A 27567-nucleotide genomic window follows, 5' to 3' on the forward strand; every position below is an offset into this window, starting at 1 on the left:
CACAGTATTTTGCAAGTTCTTCAAGGACATCGTCTTAATCATTTATGTCGCTCACTGCCCAACACAACTGGAAAACACATAGCAGATACTTGACAACCGTTGGACAAATCAGGTTATTCCAATCAATTAACTCTTGCCACAAAGGCTCTAGCAAATTTGCCCTCAGAAGACCTGACCAACTTATTATCTTAATAGCTGATACGAAAGCAGTCTTTCATGAATAATATGATTTTGTGTTTGAGCAGGAGAGTAACTGACATGTGAAATAAATGCACTGGGTAAAGCAGTATTGACTTCAGAGGCCCAAGTGCCAACCCACACTTTTCCTAAAGGGCCTGAATCAGTAAAGGTGAATGTAGAAATTACAATCTTATACCTACAACAGAATTCCTTCTTTTTTGTCATACAATTTATAATTATTCATTTCGTTTTGCCTTTTCTAAGTCTGGGGATGTCAACAATTCTTATAGTATTCGTTGGCCCTGAAGTACTCTTCAACAAGCTGATTACTTAGCCATACAAATGAAAAAAAATCTACCCTTATCAGCTAATTTTAGTATTTAGGGTTTTTTTCTGAAAAGTTCTTTAACCCTAAATGTGTTTCCAAATAGATTTGTTTGTTTCTAATGTATTATATATACTTTACCTGGAAGCCAGAGGGGAAAAGAGATTTTTTTGTTTTGCTCTGTAATCATCCTAATAATCAAACAAAGGGAATGAAATACAATTTCTTTATGGCAAAGCTGGTTTATTGAACTTCGTAAGGGAAATGTTACAGTGACACTATTCCACAACGAAATTATTTAACTTCAGATTTCATGAAGAAATATATTAGCAATATACTGTCAATAAAGCATCATCATTAATAGCTAACTACATATAGATTCTGGATTAACTTCCTTCAGTTGTTCTCAAATTAAGACTTTTCCAAAACATATCTGATGTTTTCAATTAAATGTCACAGCTAAAATAAATTCACACAGGAGTTACAAAACATGTGACTTGTGCTTTAAAAATTTATAATTATTTGTTTGATAGCCACCATTCTGTAAGTGATTTCTCAACAATGAAGTGTTTTATAAATATTTTGGAAAATATCTAAAACCTCTATCCCCATTCAACTGATAAGTATGCTCTTTTAAAAAATAAAAACATATGTAGAAAAAATTAAGAGAGTAAATCATTACAAATGAGATACAAATATTTTAAAATTAATAAATATTAAAGTGAAAAAATAAGTTCTTTTACAGAACTGTAAAGGATACCTGTATTAAGTTCTTACAAAAAGAAATAAAGTTAAATTATTTTTTTAATCATTATTAACAGCACTTAAAAACATAAATGCACTGGGAAAGTTTGTAAACTTTCTTCTCACACTTTAGAAAATGTTTTAAAAGCAATAAACGGATTCCCTTCTTTAAAAAACTGTTACACTCACCACAATTAGCACAGTTGTCATTGTTTTTTACTATAAAAATAGTTACAAATCAACAATTTAAATTAAAACCATTTTAGCATAAGAAAAATGGATTAATCTCCCTAAACACAGATAAAGCCAACTTGTTTTTCCTTAGGCTCTAATATTTAAAACTGAATAATTATTTCTTTCAGTTAGTTCATTTAATAGCATTATCTTGTTTTTATAATTATTCAGTTAGGATCACCATAATGATTAAATAAAAAATCTTAAACTAGATTACATATTTGAATTCCCACATTCTGAAAATATTGTTAAGTATAATCATCTTTTGGCTTATTTACCTCTAAAATTATCAAGGACAGCAATCTATCAGAATTAGTGAATGTGTGCACTTCAGTTAAGGTTCATGGCTTACATTCCATTCGTGTAATAGCTTTGTATGCAAGCTTACTATTTTCTATGTGCAAAGTCTTAAAATCAAAATAAATTTTTGGGGTAAGAAACTTCTTGTACTATTCTTTACATCACTAAGAGAGACAACGTATTTCTCAATATCTTATTTATTTTTCATTCCAAGGAGGAATAGCTTGTTGGGACCATAAAATTTAAAGATTTTAAAAACTGGTATGCTACAACACGATACTATTACAGAAATATATGTAGACTCCTAGCAATCAGAGGTGTGCCTTCAGAGCTACAATCCAAATAGAAGTTGATTTGTTAACTCAACCTTCCAGTCATTGAATTGACTGACCGTGGCGGGGAGAGCAAGAGATACTATGCCAGACCCACAGTTTGAGATTACAGAAGCTAAGAATAGGTCTCCTTTTGTAGCCAGGAATCACATTTATCTATTCTCCCCCCAAATTACAACTCCTCCAATGCTTTCAATTTGTTTTTTACTAAAGATACCAAAATATAAAGCACCTTATTATGTCACTTCATTTAAAGTCAGACTTATTTTTGCATATTTTAATAGAATTTACTAAGAAAACAAATTTTTTCTAACAATAACAATGACTTCTGTAGATCTGATTGATAAATCAATTAGAAATATCAAGCACGTGGAATCACTGGAAGTCATTCTTTATACACTGAGAACCAGAAAACATTCTATGCCTTCTCCTCCCACTGAAACTAAAAATCATCTTGGCTCTAACATGTACCAATAATAATGCAATTAAATACATCAATAATACGAAGAAAGAACTTTAGGGAGAGGCAAATACCAGTTTTGTCCTATTGAGAATGCTTCCCATTCAAAGGACATACCTAGTAGGTATGTCCTATACCCTTTTATTTCTTTTCTATCCCTGGAACACAGGAATGAACAGTGATTTACTCCTAAAATACCATCATGCTCTCATTTGAAGCCTCCTTCACTGGGCTCTCAACGGGAAGATGTTCTGATTCATCCTACCTTTGCTTCATTTTCAACCTCACGTGAAAACCAACTTTTGCCCTGTGTTGTCATAATGACAAACTTAATTAAGTAGATACAAAATACAAAAATTAGCATGACAATGATAAACAGTATAATGTCAGGATGATCCATTATATTTGAGATTAAATCTTATGACTTATCACTGTCATACTTCAAAAGTATTTCTCTAGTCAAAATTAGATAGTATAATAAAGACTGTTACTTAGCACCAGCATGTCATTGCAGGCTTTGGTTCAGGCTTCAGAATAATTCCGTTATCAGGGGGTTGACTAAGCATTAATGGTTTGTGGCTCTTAAGTTTATGAGCCAAGGTCATAAATATAGCTTCCACATGGTCATTATCATTGGGGTTTTTCGCAGAGGTTTCAAACAAAGGCATACTGTGTGTGTCAGCAAATTTTTGTGCCAAGTCTGTAGGTACTTGAATGGCACTTCTCAAGTCACATTTATTTCCAACGAGAATCCGTGGTATGTCACTGGCTAGCAAATGCTGTTTGCATTCTTCTATCCAAGATGGCAGGCTATGAAAACTAGCCATGTTGGTCATATCGTACACGAAGACAACAGCATGTACATTTCTGTAATAGTGCTGGACCATGCTCTTTCTAAATCGTTCTTGTCCTGCTGTGTCCCACAACTGGATCTGAAAATGGAAAAAAAAAAAAAAGAGAAAACTGAAAATTTCATTCCAATTATACTTATGAGATTTTTGATCAACTCTGCATGGTCTTTAGTAATTCTTAAATTACACTTTGATCCTTCTATAGTGCCTTTTCAGTGTAATTTGTGGGACCCAAACTTCATGATACTAGTTACTTCATAATTAATGCAAGTGTCAGAACAAATATTTCAATTCAGCACTTAAATTTTAGTAAGTCAAATTTGTTTGGGTGAAATTATACCTCAAAAACAGATTTTAGGGCAGCCCAGATGGCTCAGCAGTTTAGCACCTCCAGGGATGGAGTCCCATATCAGGCTCCCTGCATGGAGCCTGCTTCTCCCTCTGCCTATGTCTCTGCCTCTCATGAATAAATAAATAAAATCTTTAAAATCTAAAAAAAAACAAAAACAAAAACAAACAAAAAAAAAAACCTGACATTTTTATTTAATATTTTAAAATCATTTTTTTTAAGATTTTATTTATTTATTTATTAATGAGAGACAGGGAGAGGCAAAGACACAGGCAGAAGGCAGAGTGAGAGCCCGATGTGGGACCCAATCCTGGGACTCTGGGATCACCCCTGAGCAGAAGGCAGACACTCAACTGCTGAGCCACCCAGGCGTTCCTGAATGTCAGATTTTAACAAAGATATTAAGCATCTAATTCCTGTAAATCTGGTTACTATATGCCCTTCTCCACCTTCCACTAGACTAACTTAAAATAGTAGACGTAGGACAGATGCTATGAGTCATTAGGTTTATTAGTCCTCAAACCAATATATACAGACCTTCTATGAAATCCCCCTTGAAAATCTTAAAAGGCTAGAAAATCATTTATTTAACCTAAACATGTCTACCAACAAGACTAGTCCAGTATCTCCTAGTTGAAATACAGGGGGCGGGGTGGGGAGGATTGAGGAAAATAATATCTAAAGCTAAGTATAAGTTATGTGTCATGATTCTCTGAATTACCCTTTTGTTTGCTTCCTAAAAAAGTTAACTGATGGGGGTGGAAAAGACTAGAGGTAGATCTGATTAGATACCTTTTTTTTTTTTTTTAAATTTTTATTTATTTATGATAGTCACACAGAGAGAAAGAGAGAGGCAGAGACACAGGCAGAGGGAGAAGCAGGCTCCATGCACTGGGAGCCCAACGTGGGATTCGATCCTGGGTTTTCAGGATCGCGCCCTGGGCCAAAGGCAGGCGCTAAACCACTGCGCCACCCAGGGATCCCTGATTAGATACCTTTTGATAAAAGACTTGTACTATCGGGATCCCTGGGTGGCGCAGTGGTTTGGTGCCTGCCTTTGGCCCAGGGCACGATCCTGGAGACCCGGGATCGAGTCCCACGTCGGGCTCCCGGTGCATGGAGCCTGCTTCTCCCTCTGCCTATGTCTCTGCCCGCGCCCCCCACTCTGTGACTATCATAAAAAAAAAAAAAAAAAAAAAAGACTTGTACTATCTACAAGGAAGCCTCAACTGGTGATTTTTCAGAGTGACACAGAATAGAAGGAAATGTAGATGGCCCACAAAGTAGGATATAATAGAGTGCTCAGTATATGGCAGCACATGGTTAAGTCCTCAATGAAGATGTAATAATGAATAAATACATTTTAAAAATGTGATTAGAGATGAAAATATTGATCACAAATCTCTTCCATGGTACCTTAATTAAAAAAAAAATGTTTTAAAATAATCTCTACAGCCAGTGTGTGGCTTGCACTCACAACCCCAAGATCAAGAGTTGCGTGCTCTTCTACCTTGGATTTAATCAGCTCTGAGCGGTTTTTTTGGTAGTTCCTTTTAAGACCAAGTTTCTCCATTTTCTTAACATTCTCCCTTTCTTTCTAATTAACATAAACCAAATTTTGCTCCAGGTGGAAATATAAAATACTATATAAACCTGATCTCTCAGGCTCCCCTGGAACTAAGGGAGGCCAAATGACAGTTCTAGCCAATAATTTGCAGACAGTCTTTCAGGGGGTTTTCCAGGAAAACTATGGATATGTGATTTTTAAAAGACAGAGCATTTGGCAGGTGCCTTTTGCACCTCTCTCACTGCACCCTTTCTGCCTGGAATGGGATATAATGACTGGGAGTTCAGCAACTATCTGCAGAGCATGAAGAAGAAAGAGACACAGAATAGCAGAAGTCTACATAAACCTTGAATCTTGCTGCCTCGGGTCTCCTTAGAACATGAGAAAAATAACAGCTTACCCTGGTTAAATCATTATAGTTGAATCTCTTAGATGTAGCTGCATGGCATCCTAAAATTACTTACCATGCATACTGTTTAAACCTTTACCCCTTACACTCACATGTACTCACTAAATCACAAGGTTTTGCCTCAATGCCTTCCTAGAAACCATGTCACAAAATAAATTATCATAAAATGCCCACCGTGTGATGTAGGCAACATAAATGGCAGACAGGCTGTAAAGACTCCATATCATATATATCAGAGGTAGAAGCAAACAGTTGTCAGCAAAGCAAACTAAGTACTAACATCTAAGACTATCTAAATCAACAAGTATTTACTTAATGCCTACTATGTGCCAGAGATGACTGTTACACCTCTAGGCCTTAGCTTCTTCAACAGTGAAAGTAAAATTTAGTTTCAGACCCTCTAAAATAAGCACTCATAGACTAGCTGCAATGAGTGTGCAAAGAGCTACTGAAGTGCTTAAAATACTTTAAAAATACAACTTTCCTTTAAAAACATAAAACTTTCTTACCCCAACTAACAGATTAAGAATACTCAACATACAATTAAAAATGCTTCTATAGATATCAAAGCATACTACACAAAGCTACAATAATCACACCGTGTGCTACTGGAATAAGATTAGATGTATAGATCAACAGAACAAAACTCACAGTCCAGAAATAACCCCATACAGCTATGGCAAACTGATTTTCAACAAGAGTACTAACACAATTCAGTAAGGAAAAGAATAGTTATTTTAACAAATGGTTCTGGGATAACACACAAAAAATTAGGTTGGACCTCCTACCTCACACCATATATAGAAACTTATTCAAAATGGACAACAAATCTAAAGAGCTGAAACTATAAAATTCTTAGAAGAAAACATAGGGATAAGTATTTGTGACCACACTGGGTTAGACAATGGTTTCTAAGATATGATATTTAAAACACAAGTAATCGGGGGATCCCTGGGTGGCTGAGCAGTTTAGTGCCTGCCTTTGGCTCAGGGTGTGATCCTGGAGTCCCGGAATCGAGTCCTGTGTCAGGCTCCCTGCATGGAGCCTGCTTCTCCTCTGTCGGTGTCTCTGCTTCTCTCTCTGTGTGTCTCTCATGAATAAATAAATCTTAAAACAAAAAAACAAAAAACACGCGGATCCCTGGGTGGCTCAGTGGTTTGGCGCCTGCCTTTGGTCCAGGGTGCAATCCTGGAGTCCCGGGATCAAGTCCCACATCGGGCTCCCTGCATGGAGCCTGCTTCTCCCTGTGCCTGTGTCTCTGCCTCTCTCTCTCTGTCTCTCTCATTAATAAATAAATAAAATCTTAAAAAAATAAAACACAAGCAATCAAAGAAAAAATAGACAAATTGGACTTCATCAAAATTAAAAATGTGTGTTTCAAAGAATATTATCAAGAAAGTGAAAAGATGACTCACAGAATAGGAGAAAATACCTGCAAATAATATCTGGTAGGGGTATACCATCCAGAATATTTAAGACCTCTTATAACTCAATAATAAAAGGACATATGAACCAATTAAAAAATTGGTAAAGAATATGAATAGACATTTCTCCACAGAAAATATACAAATAGTCAATAAGCACGTGGAAAGAGGCTCAACATCATTAGCCATCAAGAAAATGCAAATCAAAAACAAAACAAAAAAAAAACAAAAACAAAAACAAAAAAAACAAAACAAAAAAACCAAATACCACTTTATACTCACACTAGCAAGGCCTAAATTAAAAAAAAAAAAAAAATGGATGGACGATAAGAAGGGTTGGTGGAGAAAATCTGGAACCCTCATACATTGCTGGTGGGGATGCAAGATAGTACAGCCACTTCAGAAAACAGTTTGTCAATTCCTCAAAAAGTTAATCAGACTATGACTTCCCACAAAAAGGAATAAAGTACAGATACGTGCTACCACAAAGATGAACCTCCAAAATGCACTGCATGAAAGAGGCCAGACACACATTCTATGGTTCCATTTACATAAAGTATCCAAAACAGAGAAATCTATAGAGATGGAACATGAGAGGTTTCACTTTGGAGTGATGGAAGTATTTTGAAACTAGATAAAGGCGTGGTTATACAACATTATGAATACTAAATGGAATTGTTTACTTCAAAATAATTTTATGGGATCCCTGGGTGGCTCAGTGGTTAAGCGTCTCCTTTCGGCCCAGGTCATGATCCTGAAGTCCTAGGATCGAGTTCCGCATCGGGCTCCCTGCATGGAGCCTGCTTCTCCCTCTGCCTGTGTCTCTGCCTCTCTCTCTGTGTCTCTCACGAATAAATAAATCTTTAAAAAAAAATAAAATAAAACAAAATAATTTTGTGTTAATTGAATTTCACTTCATAAATTATTTTTAAAAAACATAAAATGGATTTGCTGTATGACCCAGTAATTCCACTCCCAGGTATGTACCAGAGAGAACTGAAAAGACATATTCACACAAAAACTGGTACACAAATGTTCCTAGCAGGAGTATTCGTAATAGCTAAAAGGTAGAAACGACCCAACTATCCATCAACTGATGAAGGAATAAGCAAAATGTATGTCCATATAATGGAGTATGATGCAGCCATAAAAAGGAATGAAGTACTGATACGTGCTACAACATGGATGAATCTAGAAAATATTATCTTAAGTGACAGAAGCCACACACCACAGGCCACATATTGTTAAGATTCCAAAAAAAAAAAAAAAGATTCCATGTGTATATGAAATACCCAGTATAGGCAAATCCAAAAGTAGACTGGTGAGTGCCAGGGTTGAGGGAAGGGGAGGAATGGGGAGTGACTGTTAAAATGGGTTTGGGGTTTCTTACTGGAGTTCTGGAATCAGATAATGATGACAGTAAATATACTAAACCTTGCAAATATACTAAAAACCAATAAATTGTATATTTTAAAAGAGTGTATCTGATGGCCTGTGAATTATATCTCAGTTTTTTAGAGTGACAAAACAAAACAAAACAAAACAAAACAAAAAAACCCACTCCAAACTGTATCTTTAACATTTAGAAAGATATTTGGGAAATATTTTAGATGACCTATATAAAAGCTAGCCAAAGAAACTGGAGCTGATCTCTTCTCTTTTCTCTTTTAATAACATTCCTCTATAGCTCAGGTATTCATTCAAAAACCATTTCATCAATGAAAAATGATTTATGATGTTTTAAGCAAAGAATATTTATAAGTTAAAAATAGATAAATGATAAGTACCCCCCCCCAAAAAAATGAAAAGTACCCAAGGAAATAATACGAAAACATTAATCACGGTTGTCTTTAAGGTAATTTCTCTGCTTATTTCTACTTTTCTGTTTTCTGTAACAAGCAACCACTTCTTCTATAAAAACAAACTAAACTTTTTTTTTTTTTTTAAAAACAAACTAAACTTAAAAAAATAATAATTACACAGAATTTAGACCTGCCTCAAAGAGCTGCAAAAGTCCTCCATAAAAGTGGTGATGATGAGACTGCTTATCCCTAAGAAAACTGTTGGTTTGTTTTAGGATGAGACGGACTCAACAATACTTGGCTTTCCATCAGTCCTGTTCAGAACTATGCATTCTACTATATCAAGACTTCCCGGAAACAAGAGGTATGAAATAGTAACTCTTCACAGTTTACCAAAAACCTATACAAGTAAATACTAAGTTAATGAGGCATTCACAAAGGATTATTTAAGAAGAAGCTTCAGGTGCCTGAGTGGCTCAGTCAGTTAAGCGTTTGCCTTCAGCTTAGGTCCTGGGATCAAGTCCTGCACGGGGCTCCCCATTCAGGGGCGAGTGTGTTTCTCCCTCTCCCTCTGCCCCTGCTCTGTTGCTCACTCGCTCAGTCTCTCAAATAAATAAAATCATTAAAAAGTAAAGACAAAGAAACTTCAAAATTTCACTCAGAAAATTGCTGAAACAACGAAGGCTCAGCAAGGGGGCTAGGGAAGGAGCAGAGAGACTCAGCAAAGAAAGGACAGGACAAGTGATAAAAACAGCACCAGCCTTAAAAGACAAGAGAAAATTCTGACCAAAAGAGAGACAGATAGGGAGATACTAAGGGGACAACGGTACCCCGTGATAGCATAGAAAAGTCCTGAAGTTAGCTTTAAGTAGAATGATACATACATGTTTAAAAAAGGGGAATAACACTCTGGAACCTAAGGAAGTGACATGCCTTTGTTTGGTTAAATGAGGAAGTATTTTCAGAGCAATTTTTCCCAATTTAATAATGTTTAGTGGAAAATGGTTAATGCATGCTCCCATAGATATTACCCCCATTTTAAACATTATAAGGACAACATAAAATATACCTCAATATTATTTCACAAATCTCTACTTTAAATTCCAATATGAAGTTCCAACAAAAACAGCAACCTAGTTATTTGCTAAATCCCAACAGTAGATTCTTATTGTTGGTATAATAAGCTCTTTTAGATTTATTAAAAAAAAAAAAAGATTTTATTTATTTATTCATGAGAGACACAGAGAGAGAGGCAGAGACATAGGCAGAGGGAGACGCAGGCTCCATGCAGGGAGCCTGAACATGAGACTCAATCCCAGGTCTCCAGGATCAGGCCCTGGGCTGAAGACGGCACGCAACTGCAGACCTACCCGGGCTGCCCTTTTAGTAGTTTTATTACCAAAATGAGGAAGTGATCTGGCCAAACTAAATACTATTTTTGCTTGACTCAAAATGATAAAGGTATTAACCCAAATGATCTTCCTTCTTTGACCACCTATCAAATTTCCATTAGTTTCTCTTATCACCTCAATACTGGATGTCCAGAGGAGCCTACCAGTGGATCTCTGTTTCCATACATTCCATATGGATCCCCCGAGTACTACATAGTTTAGAGACTGAGCTAGATACTCAAAGAAGTCTATGGCATTACTAGACATGGATCCTGCTCTGAATAAGACTGAATAGGATGATAAAAGAGATAGAGACACCTACATAATACTGTGAGGAAAGAGATCATGTAAAGACTCAGGTAAGGTGCTAAAGGGAGTCCACAGAAGGAAGAAACAGGATGGAGAAGGAGAGGGGCAGCCCGGGTGGCTCAGCAGGTGAGCGCCGCCTTCAGCCCAGGGTGTGATCCTTCAGCCCAGGGTGTGATCTGGGAGACCCGGGATGGGGATTGGAGTCCCACATCAGGCCCCCTACATGGAGCCTGCTTCTCCCTCTGCCTGTGTCTCTGCCTCTCTCTCTGTGTCTCTCATGAATAAATAAAATCTTTAAAAAAAAAAAGAGAGAGAGAGAGAGAGAAGGAGGGATCAAATATTTTTGATAGACGCACTGAGTTTAATAAGGAAGAATGACATGTGGTGAAATATGAGCAGAGGGGATATTCCAGGCCCAGTAGGGCATGCAAGGGAAACCACAGGGATCAGCAAATAAGCAGCTGGACTATAGGTACTTGAAGGAAATTAATGGGGAAAAAAAAGTTTGAAAAGCAGTATGGAGCAAGATGAAGGAAGTCCTACATTCATTTTAAAAGTTGGAATTTTGGGAATTCCTGGGTGGCTCAGTGGTTTAGCACCTGCCTTGGGCCCAGGGCGTGACGCTGGAGTCCCGGGATCGAGTCCCACATTGGGTTCCCTTCATGGAGCCTGCTTCTCCCTCTGCCTGTCTCTCTGCCTCTCTCTCTCTGTCTCTCATGAATAAGTAAATAAAATCTTCAAAAAATAAATTAATTAATTAAAGTTGGAATTTTACAATAGAATGGAGAACTACCCAGGGCATCTGAGGCAGGGCACAGAGATCTCCCTAAAGTGCAACACTAATCTGGCATTTGGGCAACAATGTACCAAAAAAGGTCATTGCCAACTGGGGATGAGAGAGGAGTTGGGTTGCTGTAACAGTTCATAGGGAGGTAAAAAAAGACCTGAACCAGGACTTTGAAGAAAGGATGGATGAGAGAATCATGCACATAGAGAACCAACTGGATGTAGGGATAAAAGAAAGGGACAAGGCCTTGAGGATAAAGAGGACACCATGATGCCAACCTAGGTGATGGTGATGTGGGGAGAAACAGGAAAAGCAGATATGCCAGGGAAGATGAACTCACTTTAGACATTCAAAGCAAAGGAGGGATTATCCAAATAGCCATGTCTAGAAGACAGTGGGAAATGCAGAGTGACTTGAGGAGGGGAGTGGGCTAAACAAAGATTTGGAAGTTACCTTCATGGATTGACAACTGTCATCAAGAGACTACCAAAGGAGAGACTGTAGACAGAAAACCAGGTCAAGGGGCAGTCTGAATCTCACTCTAGATTCATTCTCAATCGCTGCCATATTTATCTTCCTAAAACACTTGGTTTTGTTTTTGTTTTTTGTTTTTTTTTTTTAAGATTTATTTATTTATTCAGAGAGAGTGAGAGAGAGGCAGAGACACAGGCAGAGGGAGAAGCAGGCTCCATGCAGGAAGCCTGACATGGGATTCGATCCCGGGACTCCAGGATCACACCCCGGGCTTCAGGCGACGCTAAACTGCTGCACCACCGGGGCTGCCCAACACTTGGGTTTTTTACCATGCATACAAAATGAAACCTAGACCCTCTAGCTTTGTTTTTCAAACTCTTCACAAATGTTGCTACCAACACCTTCACCTTCTTCCCGCTTGCTACCTTTCCACAGGAACCTCTGATCCTGCTGGAGCATCCTGCTGATGGTCCTCTTCAGAAAAGCCCTCCGTCTATGAAACCTCGCCTAGCACTCCAAACACATGATTCCTCCACCCACAACCAAACAGTAACCTGGCACTCATTCAGTGCCTGGTTTTGCTGGTCATCTTTTTTAGGTATATAAACCTTACCCCAATCCAGGACAGCAATTCATCTATGCGCTCTATCAGGGTCAGCAAACTTTTTCTGTAAAGTGTAAGAATAGTGAATATCTTAAGACTTTGTGGGCCTACCAGTCTTGGTCACAACTACTCAACTCCCGTTGCAGCACAAACGCAAGCACAGAATGTAAAGTCATGGGGCATGACTGTGTTTCAAAACTTCATTTATAAACGCTAAAATCTGAATTTCACATAACTTTCACCTGTCATGAAATCATATTCTTATGATTTTTCCCAAACCATTTTAAAAATTGAAAGTCATTTTTAGCTTGCAGGCCATTAAAAAAAAAAAAAAAAAAAAAACTGGCAGCAGGCCATGATTGGCCCTCAAGCATAGTTTGCTTAACCCCCTATGATGTTATCAAAATTCTTTGTGACTGACAAAAAATGTCATCTTTCCTGCAACTACTCCTTAAATATTTGTTTTACCAATGTGGGGACAGGTCCTGATTACGTTCCTTTAGTTAATATTAACATCTTGTATTTAACATGGCAAAATACCTCTATGATTGATAAGCAAGCCATCCCAATGTTCAAATAGAAACTGCTGGCCCCTGATGAGAAGACAGATTAAATGCAACATGAGGCTGTCATCATGCTGTTGGTGTCTGCCATTGTCATATGCTTGTATAAAAGGAATACAGCGAGTTATCCTGGGGATACACATACAAAGAAGGAGCATAAGGATTAGGGTTGAGAGTCTTAATTTAAAAATCAAATGTGTTTTTATTTAAAGAATCCAGTCTATAATTTTATTCATCTTCCAAAACTCTGCAAATAAGATTTTCCTTTTTCATCCATATATATATGGTACTTAGACGAACAAATCTAGACTTCATTACATTTTATAGAACGTTTTCACTGATTCTGAAAGGGCAGTGCCCTAAGACATGCTCTCTGAAAAACTTCCAGCCCACAATTAAAAGCATTTAACATATGACTCCTGGGTGGCTCGGTCCGTTGTGTCCAACTCTTGATTTTGTCTCAGGTCGTGATCTTGGGGTACTGGGATGGAGCCCCAAGTTACACTCCCTGCTCAGCAGGGAGTCTACTTGAGATTCTCTCCCTCTGCCCAACCCCCACCACGTGTGCACATGTGCATGCATTCTCTCTAAAATAAATAATCTTTAAAACAAAAAAAATCGGAAAGCCCGGGTGGCTCAGTCAGTTAAGCAACTGTCTTTGGCTCAGGTCATGATCCCAGGGCCCTGGCATTGGTCATACTGGGCTCCCTCTGCCCCCTACTCATGCTCTCTCTCACTCTCTCAAATAAATAAATGTAATCTTAAAAAAAAACTTAACACAGTATCTCAGCTTTACCAAACAAATAATATTTTTTTTGGTCTAGAATATCATTTTATTCATAAAGTAACATAAAACTTTCCAGTCTTCACTTTAAGATGAAAAATGAAGACATGTCATTTCAGATAAGGCTAAAAATTTTCCAGAAAGAAAATATGTATGAATGTTGCAGCAGCACTTAAGATGTATCACAGGTTAACAAAGAAAAAGCAGAAGTAGCACATGAAATAAACTATATTCACTTCAGTTTTTTAAAGACACTAGAAAATAGTTTGCTTTTTTAAAAAGATTTTATTTATTTGAGAGAGAGAGAGAAAGAGCATGAGTGGGGGAGGGGGCGAGGGAGAAGCAGATTCCCCACTGAGCAGGGAGCCTGACTGGAGGTGGGGGCGGGGGAGCAATCCCAGGACCCGGAGATCACGACCTGAACCAAAGGCAGCCCCTTAACTGAGCCACCCAGCACCCCTAAAAATATATTTTTTTTTAAGATGTTATTTATTTATTCATGAGAGACACAGAGAGAGACAGGCAGAGGAAGAAGTAGGCTCCATGCAGGGAGCCCGACATGGGACTTGATCCCAGAATTCCGGGATCACGACCTGAGCCAAAGGCCAACACTCAACCACTGAGCCACCCACATGCCCCAGTTTTTTTTTTTTTAATCTCAAAATATTTCTGTAAGAGTCTTTTCAACCACAATAAAAATCTTTCAAGTCTTAAAAGCTGGAGGTACAAGTCAATGGCTAACCCTTAAGAAGAAAAAAACTCAGCATCCAGGTCTCCATCAACCAAACAGGTTAAGCTAAAGCTCAAGAGGAATAATCCCAGAAAAAAATATTTTCTCCTTACTCCTCTCAACCAGAATAAACTCTATGCTTCCAGATTGATCATATTTATGGTTCTGGTTTACTTATCACTGCCAACACTTACCCCAGTAGTTAAGTATTCAACTTAGATACTGGACATGTTTTATATTTTTTCAATGAAAACATCTCATTGGGGATCCCTGGATGGCTCAGCGGTTCAGCGCCTGTCTTCGGCCCAGGGCATGGTCCTGGAGTCCCGGGATCGAGTCCCACGTCAGAGCTCCCTGCATGGAGCCTGCTTCTCCCTCTGCCTGTGTCTCTGCCTCTCTCTCTGTTTCTCATGAATAAATAAAATCTTAAAAAAAAAAAATCTCATAAATTTGCAACTCCTCCCGTTTCATTTCCCCCTACTTACATCTTTAAAATCATGCTTTTAGGGGAGTTTCTCTCACCCTCAGTTGTCTAAACCCTACTGTGCCTCTACTTCACACTCTGGTGCACAGGCACAGAAATGATGGTGCCAAAGACAAACAAGGATGTTAATCCACCAAGGAAGAAGAATCTTTTTAAGATTACCAATTATGAACCAGGTGCTTCATGTATGTTGGTGTGTAATCCTCTCATCTAATCTCATCTCATCTTATATGGTGTTATCCCAATTTTTCAGAAAAGTAGTCTCTGAAAGATTAAAGAGCCTGCCTAAGGACCAGAGTAACCAAACACCCCAGTTCACCTACGACTGAGGGGTTCCTGGGATGTGGGACTTCCGGGTTTAAAACTGAGACAGTCTTGGGCAAAACTGGTCACCCACCTAGGGACACATCGCCCATATCCTCACCCTTTCATCGGTTCAGATTCAAGCTAAATCTGCTGGACTCCGGAGCTCACGCCCTTCCTCCCGGGTCTCCTGCCTTCCCCACACTAACTTCCTTCTCAAACCCCAGAAGCCTCATTATGTGCTTCACACCCTCAGGATTCTGGGCCTCCCCTAATTCTAATGAAAAAGATTCCGGGGGAAAAGAAAAATAGATTCCGTTCTCTTCTTATTCTGTCTTTTCTGTTGTAATATACACAGATCTTTCTTAACTTCCTGATACAGTGTTCCCAAAGCACCATCACACTGGCAGCCTGGATGGAATAATAAAAAAATTAAAACATAAAAGGCAAAAGGGCCGGCCTGTAGAACTAGATGAACATCCTAATATAAAGCAAAAAAGTAGGGGCGCCTGAAGGGCTCAGTGGTTGAGCACCTGCCTTTGGCTCAGGTCGATCCCGGAATCCAGTCCCACATCAGGCTCCTGCATGGAGTCTCCTTCTCCCTCTGCCTGTGTCTCTGCCTCTCTTTGTGCGTCTCTCATGAATAAATACTTAAAATCTCTAAAATCCACAAAGCAGACAGTAAACGCGGTATAAGGAGGCAGGGCGTTTCCTGGGGTCTGTGTGTCCCGGGGACGTGGAGTCAGCGAGGGCCGCGGGCCAGCGGGGTCCGGAGGGAAGAAGCGCGTCTGAGGTTCACACGGGCGGAGGTGCCGGCCCGTCACCGTCCTCATTCCCGCCCTCGGAACTCTGGCCTGGCCTGGGGCCTGGGGCCGCCTACCTCCTCCTCCAGGACCCGAGCCCCAGGGAAGAATTAGGGACCGGGAGGCGGTGGCGCTAAGACGACGCTTTCTGGAGAACCGAGCAGGAACTACCACGGATACAGTAGTTCCGCCCGAAGATAGATTTTTCTGGACAATTCCGTGTCCTACAGAAACGTGAACACCTGCACGCAGGGCGCACCTAACTGCTTCCTCGAAGGCCGCAGGACCCGGCGGCCTAACCAGCGCCCGGCCGTCTCTTACACGTTTCCCGCCTGAGGACCTCCAGGCTCCTCCTTCGGCCTGGGTTCGCGGCCTCCCGACCGCGGAGACGCTGCCAGCGAGCGCGGACCCGGCCACCGGCTACCGCGCCCGCAGCCGCCGCGCCCTTCCCAAGCTACAAGCGGCATTTAAGAAATAAATAGGATAAAAGTCGCCCGAATAAACCGCGGGTCCGGGGAGTTTGCAGGGCTCGCCTTGCACGGCCGCCCCGCGCAGATCCTTCCAATCTGCACCCGCAGCCTCCACCTGGGCTTCAGGGAACACGGGCGAGGCGCCACCGCGGGCAGCCCCACACCCGCCCACCTTGATGCGCCCCCCGTGCGGCGGGGACCCGGACCCCGGGCACGCCCCCGCGCCCACCTTGACCCGGACCCCGGGCATTCCTCCCCCCCCGCCCGCCCACCTTGATGCGCCCCCCGCGGCTCACCTTGACCGGGCCCCCGGGCACGCCCCCGCCCACCTTGACCAGGCTCCCAGGCATCACCCCCCACCCCCCCCACCTCGACCCGGCAGCCCCCCCCCGCTCACCTTGACCCGGCCCCCGGGCATCACCCCCCCGCCCACCTTGACCCGGCAGCCCCGCCGCCCCACCTTGACCCGGCCCCCCGGCAGCCCCCCGCCCCCCCCACCTTGACCCAGCAGCCCCCCACTCCGCCCACCTTGACCCGGCCCACGGGCATCCCCCCGCCCCCCCCACCTTGACCCGGCAGCCCCCCGCACCTTGACCCGGCCCCCCGGCAGCCCCCCCCGCCCCCGCTCACCTTGATGCGCTCCCCGTCGATCTCCACGGCTCGTTCTCGGAAATCCACCCCGATAGTAGCCTCCGTGCGGTCGGGGAAACGGCCGGCGCAGAAGCGGTAGGTCAGGCACGTCTTGCCCACGTTGGAGTCGCCGATCACGATGATCTTGAAGATGCGGGAGCGAGCCGGCGGCAGGAACCCCGCGGCCCCCGACACCGCGCCGCTGGACGACAAGCTCGCCTCCAGGGACGACTCCATCTCCGAGGCGGTTCCCGGGACCCGCCCCGACCCGAGGCGGCGGAGGAGCGGACACGCGCACACGCCCCGATGACGCCACCGCCAGGCGCGCGCCCTGCCAGCCCGCCCGCCCCGCCCCCCTCAGCGGCAGCGCGCCTGCGCACCGCCCGGCCCCGCCCCCTCAGCGGCAGCGCGCCTGCGCACCGCCCGGTCCCGTCCCTCAGCGGCAGCGAGCCTGCGCCCCGCCCCGCCTCGCGCGGCTGTAGCGCCCAGCGGCTTCGCCGCGATGCTCCTTGCGCCCGCCCCCGGCCCCGCCCCCGCCGCCCGGGGCTGCCTGGAAGGGCGCGGGCGCTGCTGGGGCTGGACGGCGGGTGCACAGGGCCGGCCCGGCCTAGCCACGTCCGCGGGTCCCGCCCCCGCCGGAGGAGGCCGCGCAGTCGCTCTGGGGGCGCGGAGGGGAAGAGGGACCGCCCGCAGTCTCTCGCGAGAGGGCCGATGAGCGGGCGGGGGCGGGGCCGCAGGAGGCTCGGGGGCGGGGCTTAGGGTGGGGCGGGGCCGCAGGAGGCTCGGGGGCGAGGCCTCAAGAGGCGGGGCGGGCTGCGGGGCTGCGCTCGGCCTCCGGGCCCCTGGACGGCGACGCTACGCCGCTGGAGGCGAGCGTCGGGCCCGGCGGACTCGGGCAGCCCCAGGGCTCGGGCTCGGCCGGCGCTTGCTTGTCGGGGAGCAGGTGCGGGCTGGAGGCCGCCTCCCGCGTCGGCCACGGGAGGGACCCAGGTGCCCGGGGTTCGTCCGGCCGCAGCCGCACGTGACACCTGGGCCACTTAGGGCCGTTGAACCAGGTGGTTACCGGGCGGCCTCCCTGCAGAAAATAAAACCCATCGTGCGCCTTGGCCGGGCGACCGGGCGACCGGGCCTAGCCGGTCGGGGTGGATAAGACTGCGTTTCTTCTGTCTGAGCCCGTGTTGATGCTGCTGGTGAAGTCAAGGGCTAGGAAACGAGAACGTGGCCGGCGTTTAAGTGAGGGGAGATGGGCTGCGGAGATACAGTGCTTATTCCAATAGGTAAAATGCAGATGGAGTCCGTCGGGGGGCACGTGGGTGGCTCAGTTGGTTAAGTGTCTGCCTTTGGCCCAGGCCATGGACTCAGGATCCAGCCCCATGCTTCTCTCTCTCCCTCTGCCGCCCCCCTTGCTTGTCTGCTCGCTGTCAAATAAAATCCTTTAGGGCCTCCTGGGGGGCTCAGCGGTTGAGCGTCTGCCTTCAGCCCAGGCCGTAACCCAGGGGTCACGGGATCGAGTCCCGCATCGGGCTCCCTGCATGGAGCCTGCGTCTGCCTCTGTCTGGGTCTCTGCCTCTCTGTGTGTGTGTGTCTCATGAATAAATAAAATCTTTGAAAAATGAGTGAATGAAATCTTTTTTAAAAAATGAAAATGTTAAAAAAAAAAAAAGAAAAAATGTAGTCAGAGGAAATTAGCTGTAGAACCCGAGGGTGCCCAGAATTAACAGGAATTTGTGATAGCCTTAATATACAGCTTCTGTTGTGGTACAAAAACATACAGTCACTAATATACCAAGTGATGTTAATCAGGAAAAAAAGTTTACTCACCTGGTTGAATGTGTGTGACAATTACATTGATTGGGTATCCTGTTAGAGAAACTAGAACACTGTGTGTCTGTGAGGTCGTTTCTATGAAGTCTGACCGTCCCAGGTACTATTAGAGGGCCTTGGAGTGTGTTCCTCTAGTTAACTCTGCCTATCCCATTCAAAGGAGAGAAGCTGAAGACTTAGAACAAAAACCAGTTGAAGAATTCAAAGCTCTGCATAATCAAGTAATTGGAAAGGATGAGTGGGGGAAAAAAAAAAGATTCGACATCTTTCTATCCTAAGAGCCTTGCTCTTTTGTATTCTAGCTTTTTCAGTTTTGCTCTTACTAAACTATCAGAAATTCATTTTCTTGTGTTTATCCAAATCCTGTTCATGAAACTTTTCTTGATTACTTCAGAATGTACTTCGCTTTATCCTAAAACTAATAACATTTTGGGGGTATTGCTTATTTGGCCTTTGGATACTATTACCTTCACTGTTTAAGTTTCATAATGATGTGTTGTCTCCTACCAGCCAGATTGTCAGCTCTTGACTACTGATGGAAAGCTCATTGTTTTTCAGCAAACGAATAAATTAATGAAATGAGAAATTTCTCTAAAGTTTGTCAGTTTGAACCCTTTACTAATTATACACATTTCAGCACAATTTAAATAGAAGAAATACTTTAGACACTTGACACTGTTATGCAGAGTTTTGTATTTTCAGCTTGCAGTTTGAGAGACTGTGTGTGACCAACATATATGCCACTCTTCTTAACTGAATAATCCCAGAACCTCCGGGTTGGATATTTGGAAATTCCACTGTTGGGAAGAATGGATGGATCACGCAACCCTATTTTCTGAGAATTCATTTTGTCCTTGGAATTCTTCACTACTTGCTGTCACTACCACTTGACCTCAAAGTATAAGCATGTAACTTTTTCTTAATACTTTGCAACATAGCTGAGAAGAAACTAAATTTGAATTTTTAGCAACATAACTTAAACTGGAACATTAGAAATGGTTTAGGGTACGTATTTAGATTTATAGATTTATAATTTATTTAGAGTATTTGGATATATATTTTAAGATACTTTAGGATTTTATTTGTTTATTCATGAGAGAGAGAGGCAGAGACACAGACACAGGCAGAGGGAGAAGCAGGCTCCACGCAGGGAGCCCAATGTGGGATTCAATCCCGGATCCCCAGGATTAGGCCCTGGGCCAAAGGCAGTGCTAAACCGCTGAGCCACCTGGGCTGCCCTAAAATACTTTTCTAATAGGAAAAATGAAAAGGGAGTTAACTCAGAGTCAAAGGGACTTTTTTTTAAACTAAGCTCTACATCCAGTGTGAGGCTTGAACTCATGACCCAGAGATCGAGTCACATGCTCTACTGACTGAGCCAGCCAGGCGCCCTCAAAGAGACTTTTTTTTTAAGATTTTATCATTTTATTTGAGAGAGCAGAGAAAGGAGGAGGGACAGAAGGAGAGGAAGAAGCCGACTCCCAAATGAGCAGGGAGCGCAACACCAGGCTCGATCCCAGGACCCTAGGATCATGAGCTGAAGGCAAAGTTTAACGAAACGTTTATCCAGGCACCCTGGGGAATTTCAAATATAAGAGAATATTATGTATAATTCCATGTGTTCATAAAAATATCTTATTGAGCACCTACCACATGAAAAACAGGCACTATATGAGTTGCTAACGATAATGTGGTTAACAAAAAGACCCAGTTTATGGAATTTGTTTAACAGAATACTAGAGATAAAGGGGGTTGGTACCTCTAACTCCTGCATTGTTCAAGCTTCCACTATATATCTTATATGTGTTGTAGTATGATATTACTTGAAGGTAAACTGTAAGTTAAAGATTCATATGGTAAAACTTAGAACAACAGGTACAATAATAAAACACAGAAGTATAGCTAAGCAGCCAACAGAGAAACTAAAATGGAATACTACAAACTAGTTCAAAAGAAGACAATGAAAAATAAACAAAATGTAGACAACCAATAGAAAACAATTTATCAAAAATTAAATTAATTGTAAATGGTCTAAACATGCAATTAAAAGGAAGACATACCTCTCTAAATAAAAAAGCAAGGCCTAATTATGTACTACTGCTTACAAAAAAAAAAAAAAGGCATCAACAACCTAAAGCCACAGGTAAGTTCTAAGTAAAATGATGGAAAAATATAAGTAAATAGAATAAAGCTGGAATATCTACTAATGTCAAAGTAGACTTTAGGGAAAGGAATTTGGCCTATCTTCAGGACAAGAGATAAAAGGGGACATTTCATAATATAAAAAGGTCAATTCATCAAGAAGATGTAGCAACAAAACTTAAAATTACATGAAGTAAAAACTGACAGAAGAGAAATAGACAAACCCAAAATTAGAGCAGGGATTTCAATATTTCCTTCTTGGTATTTGATAAATACGTAGATTTTTAAAATCTGTAATGATAAAGAAGACTTTAACTATATTATCAACCAATCTGACCTAATTGATAGAGAAAATTACATGAAACAGTAGGAGAATACACATTTATTTCAGAATGCACATGGAACATTCACCAAGATAGACCATAAACTAGAAGATTTCTTTTAATTCTCAATAAATTTAAAAATAACTGACAATTATATCAGTCAAGGTCCAGTAAGGAAATAGAAACCACATAGTAGTTTAGCCATGTAATTTTTTTAAAGATTTTATTTATTCATGAGAGACAGGCAGGGACACAGGCAGAGGGAGAAACGGGCTCCATGCGGGGAGCCCAACGTGGGACTCCATCCCGGGTCTCCAGGATCACGCCCTGGGCTGAAGGTGGCGCCAAACCGCTGAGTCCCGGGGGCTGCCCACCATGTAATGTTTAATATAAACAGGTATTAACTGTGATGGGCTCGAGGTAACAAGGGATTAACTAGTAGAAAGTAAAGAGAACTTTAAATATTATAGGGACATGAGAAGTAGTTATAGAGATAGACTCCCCAAAGCACATCCCCCACACATCCTCCCCCAGCTCCAGGCTGAGATCTAGACCTTGTTACAGAGGGCAAGGCCCTGGCTTAATGACTGGTAAAGATTTTGCTGGGACACTGTGCCAGTGAAACATAATGGTAATCCACCCTTTGGAACTTGCTGAAAGTCCACCCTCTAGGGTACCACAGAAAGTTGTTCATCAGGTGGTGAACATACCTAATGAATGGTATCTCACAGAAGCCATTCTCAAGCAAGAACTGGAAAGTTATTTCTAGCATCTTCTATTGATACAGCTTAGCACTGTGCCAGTTGGCAAAGGGAAAATATATATATATTTTTTAGATTTTATTTATTTATTCATGAGAGACACACAGAGAGAGAGGCAGAGGCACAGGGAGAGGGAGAAGCAGGCTCCATGCAGGGAGCCCGACATGGGACTCGATCCCGGGTCTCCAGGATCAGGCCCTGGGCTGAAGGCGGTGCTAAACCGCTGAGCCACCTGGGCTGCCCAGGAAAAATATTAAAGAGCTTAGTTCCAGGGCACCTGGGTGGCTCAGTGGTTGAGCGTCTGCCTTCGGCTCAGGTCATGACCCCAGGGTCCTGGGATTGAGTCCTGCATTGGGCTCCCTGTAGGGAGCCTGCTTCTCCCTCTGCCTGTGTCTCTGCCTCTCTCTGTGTCTCTCATGAATAAATAAATAAAATCTTTTTAAAAAAAAAAAAGCTTAGTTCCAGTTTGGGGGCAAGCAATGAATCTAGGAGATAGAACAATTCTTAATAAAAGCTTAGAGGAGAAAAATGTGTTATTATCTCTACAGATGCTAAAAAGATGATATAAAATTTAACATCCATGTCTAATTTAAAAATCCTTGGTAAATTAGAAATAGAAGGATACTAATAAAGAATATCAAACATTTTCTTCCAAATGCATGGCTGGTAAGTTTCTTTGAGGAATCCTGCTGCCAAAGAGCTATAATCTACATGAGACATGCTCTATGTGGCATCCTTGGTCCCCAAGAGACTGAGGAAGTCCTAAGGAAGCCCCACTACCATCAGATACACACAAACCCTTGGCCCAGGCTGATCAGCAAGCAGATAGGAGGACACGTGTCTACAGCAGCTGCAATCCAGACACAGAGCCCTGGACTAGCTGCCAGGTGGAAAAGCCATACATAGGATTTCCTCACCCTCCCATAAAGACCTGAATTAATCTGAAGTCTGTGTTGCTCCCTGGCTATAAGCAAAAACAGAAGCAAAACCTCTCTGGAGGAAAACATCCCCAATGTAGGTCAAGAAGTCTTTCAAAATTAAGGTCAAGCAAGGAGCTCACAAAGAATTCCAAGCACCAAGAAGCCAAACTATTATGAGTATCTGTAGGAATAACGTTCAGTGGATATATAACTCCAAGGGCCATAGACAGTGGAATTGACAGATATAGAATATGTTCCAAATGTTTCAAAAAGTACAAGATATAATCACAAAGATGAGCAAGAGACTACCAAGAATGAACAGGTAGATTGGGAGGCAGGTAGGAGTGGAGAGACTTTCTACATGTGAAAAATACAATTATTGGAATGAAAAAATTCAGTGGAAACATGAAAGAATAAATTAGATACAGATGAAGAGAGAATTAATAAATGGAGAAGATATACCTGAAGAAATTATCTAGAATATACTATAGAGAGACAAAGAACTAAAAATATGGAAGAGCTATTAAAAGATGGAGGCTGGGGGGTGCCTAGGGGACACAGTCGGTTGAGTCCCATTTGGTTTTGGCTCAGATCATGATCTCGGTCTCAAGATGGACCCCCACATCGGGCTCCATGCTCAGTGCAGAGTCTACTTAGGACTCTCTCTCCCTCTGCCCCTACCTCCCACTCTCGCTTGCTTGCTCTCTTAAACAAATAATCTTAAAAAAAAAAAAAAGATGGAGGTTGGGATAAGAGAGTCACATAACTAACTGGAATCAAAAGAGGACAAAAGAAAAGAGAAGCAGTATTTTTCCTCAACATTTTGTAAAACTTCAAACATACAGAAAAGTGGAAAAAATTTTACAGCAAACATTCATACCCACCACCAAGATCCTAGATTTAACATTTTATTTCATATGCTATATCATTTATGCATTCTCCTACCCATCCATCAATGCATTATGTTTTTTGATGCATTTCAGAGTAAGTTGCAGGCATCACCCTAAAGATGTTTACCATTAACTAGTGTCCAATATTGTTTTATAGGATTTTTACCCCCAGGTAAAATTTATGTACAATAAAATGCACAAACTTAAATGCACCATTCACTGAGCTTTTCCAAATGCACATACTAATGTAACACAAACTCCTATCAAAAAATACAGCATATGGGGCACCTGGGTGTGTCTCAGTCAGTTAAGCATTCGACTCTTGATCTCAGCTCAGGTCTTGATCATTGGTCATTGGTCATTGGGCTCCATGTTGAGTATGGAGCCTACTTAGGAATAATATATATATTTATATCCAACACCCTAGAAAGTTCCCTTGTGTCCTTGTCAGTCAAACCCTGTCCCCTACCTCCCACTGGTAACCACTGCTAAAATAAGAGGCAATATTTAAAGAAATAGTACCATGACTATTGCAATAATGATGAAAAACATGTACCTGGAGGCTGGAGAATCACAACATAACCAAAAACAGGATAAATAAAAAGAACTGCATAATAGCACACTGTAAAGAAATTGAAGAACTCACAAGAGAAGATCTTAAAAGCAGCCAGAGAGAAAGGACTGATCACTTGCAAAAAACAGCAATTAAAACCACAATGGATTTCTCATCAGCATCAATGGAAATCAGAAGTTAATGGAATAATATATTTCAAGTGCTGAAGGAAAAGAATGATCAACTAAATTCTGTACCTACCCAAACTATCTTTCAAGAACAAAATTGGAATGGAAACATTTAAAGGTAAGTGAGAACTGAGTTTACCCCAGAGGCCTGCATTAAAGGAATTTTCTCTCTTTTTTTAAAGATTTTGTTTATTTGAGAAATCAGTACACTGGCCCAGGCACTGAGGCAAAACATCACCTTCAGAAAAGCCTGACTGCTACAGGAGGAAACAGACATTTTAACAAAACTATAAGGGGCACGTGGGTGGCACAGTGGTTGGGAGTCTGGTCGTGATCTTAGGGTCCTGAGATTAAGCCCTGCATTGGGCTCTGTATTCAGTGGGGACTCTGCTTAAGACTCTCTCACCCCCTCTCTCTGTCCCTCCCCATTGCGCTCTCTCTGTAAAATAAATAAATAAATCTTTACATAATAATATAATAACATATATATAATAATTTTATGTTTATATATAATATAATAATATATACATATATAAATTATATATAATTTAATATATATAATAATTTTATAATTTATATATAATATAATAATTGAAAGAAGAAAAATAAAGCAAGAAGTGAGAGCATGACTGGAAGAGGTGGCTGTTTTATGTGGGTGGTAAGGGAAGACTTCTTTGAGGAACTGCTACTTACGCAGAGGCGCAAAGAAATAGGTGAGATAGCAAGTGATGCATATACATGGATGGGGTAATGGTTTTTCAGGCAAAGGGAAAAGCAACTGCAAAGACCCTAACACAAAAACAAGGTTCAAGGAATGCAAATAGATGTATCTAAAATTTTGAAACCTACTTAGGGTCAATATATTTTTTTCCATTTCAAGTGAAATGTAGAAACCTTACCATCATAATAGTTGTTGTATGTTATATAATTGTTATAGTTGTCATCAGTTACATCTACATGAGTTGAAAACTCCATGAGACAATGTTGTGATTTTTGCTTTCAACGTCAAACATATTTTAAAGAACTTAAGAGGAGAATGGGCTACTATATTTATGCCAACATTTATCATTTCTGGTGTTCTTCCTTGCATTCCTGATGTTTCAAGTTTCTTTCCAGTGTACTTCTTGTCTGTCTGAAGAATTTCCTGTAGCAATTCTTTTAGGACAGGTCTGCTGGCAATGAATTCTTTTAGTTTTCTTCATCTGAGAATGCCATTATTTCACTGGATATACTATTTCCGGAAGATATTTTCACTGGATATACTATTATATGTCAACCATTCTTTTTTTTAAAAGATTTTATTTATTTATTCATGAGAGACTTAGAGAGGCAGAGACATAGGCGGGGAACCTGATGCAGCACTTGATCCCAGGACCCCAGGATCACAACCTGAGCCAAAGGCAGACGCTCAGCTACTGAACACCCATGCGCCCCTCAACCATTATTTTCTTTCAGCACTTTAAAAATGTTGTGCCACTTTCTGCTGGACTACATAATTCCTGATAAGAAATCTGCAATCAAACTATTACCCTGCTGATAATACATTGTACTTCTCTGGCTGCTTTCAATACTGTCTTTATTTTTCAGCATTTCAATTATGATGTGTTTGGACAGAGAATTTCTTCATGTTCATCTTGTTTAGGCCTTGTTGAACTTCTTGAATCTATATTTATGTCTTTGGCCAAATCCAAGATTTTTCATCAATTATTTACTCAGATTTATTTTCAGCACTTTTTGTTTTTGTACCACAGGTCCCTCAGATTCTATTCACTGTTAAGCCAGTATTTTTTTTTCTGTTGTTCAGATTGGATAATGTCTATTGATTTGCAAGTTCACTGACTCTTGTTTCTGTCCTCTCCACAATGCTCCTGAGATTATCTCATTAAGTTTGTAAAATTTGGCTGCTATAGTTTTGTTTTTTGGGTTTATTTTTTACTATTATAGTTTTTTTTTTAATTTGTATTTATTTATGATAGTCACAGAGAGAGAGAGAGAGGCAGAGACACAGGCAGAGGGAGAAGCAGGCTCCATGCACCGGGAGCCCGACGTGGGATTCGATCCCGGGTCTCCAGGATCGCGCCCTGGGCCAAAGGCAGGCGCCAAACCGCTGCGCCACCCAGGGATCCCCGACTACTATAGTTTTCAATGCTAAAATAACCATTTGGTTTTCATTATATTTTTCATTTCTTTGCTGATTCTTTACTCCTTGGTTTCAAAATTGTTTTTGATTGCTTGTAAGATAATTTTTTTAAGATTTTATTAATTTGAGAGAGGGAGGGAGGGAGGGCAGAGGGACAAGACAACTCCCCACTCAATGCAGAGCCCAATGTAGGCCTTGATGCAGGGCTCCATCCCAGGACTCTGAGATCATGACCTGAGCTAAAGTCAGACACTTAACCGACTGAGCCATCCAGGCTTCCTGTTCATAAGAGAATTTTTTGTAATTGTCAAGAACTTTGAAGGGACTAAGATCTTACCTTACTTGCAAATTAATAAGTTAGGCCACTATAGCTTCAAGGACAGTGGCAGAAGACATGAGTCTCCTGGGTCAGAAACAAAGAACCATCTATTACCTACTCCAGTAGCAGGAAGCAAAGTATCTGCATTTATGCCAATTTCCTAAAGAGTCCCAGTTTCCACAGAGTGATGCCATGAGG

General features: G+C 41.6%; 1 protein-coding gene and 1 long non-coding RNA gene across 2 annotated transcripts in view; one reads left to right on the forward strand and one right to left on the reverse strand.

Annotated features, from left to right (window-relative positions):
• Positions 1 to 727: 727 nt before the first annotated feature.
• Positions 728 to 17618, reverse strand: RAB33B (RAB33B, member RAS oncogene family). Its single transcript, XM_077860984.1, has 2 exons — positions 17310 to 17618; positions 728 to 3507 (listed from the first exon to the last, which is right to left on the reverse strand). The coding sequence occupies exons 1-2, from the start codon at positions 17544 to 17546 to the stop codon at positions 3067 to 3069; spliced, it is 678 nt and encodes a 225-aa protein (XP_077717110.1). The 5' UTR covers positions 17547 to 17618; the 3' UTR covers positions 728 to 3066.
• Positions 17619 to 18165: 547 nt separating this feature from the next.
• LOC144291460 (uncharacterized) overlaps positions 18166 to 27567 on the forward strand; it is a 33233-nt gene continuing 23831 nt past the window's right edge. Inside the window, exon 1 of the long non-coding RNA XR_013358726.1 lies at positions 18166 to 18586. This is a non-coding gene — a long non-coding RNA (uncharacterized LOC144291460). The remainder of the gene's footprint in view (positions 18587 to 27567) is intronic.

Source organism: Canis aureus, chromosome 20 (assembly GCF_053574225.1).
Source record: "Canis aureus isolate CA01 chromosome 20, VMU_Caureus_v.1.0, whole genome shotgun sequence".
Taxonomy (NCBI): domain Eukaryota; kingdom Metazoa; phylum Chordata; class Mammalia; order Carnivora; family Canidae; genus Canis; species Canis aureus.

Excerpts from the sequence above, each read along its gene's own strand:
- RAB33B (XM_077860984.1), bottom strand. The coding sequence starts at position 17,546 with ATGGAGTCGTCCCTGGAGGCGAGCTTGTCGTCCAGCGGCGCGGTGTCG. Across the intron at positions 3,508-17,309 it reads TCGACGGGGAGCGCATCAAG|ATCCAGTTGTGGGACACAGC; the intron begins GTGAGCGGGGGC and ends TTCCATTTTCAG.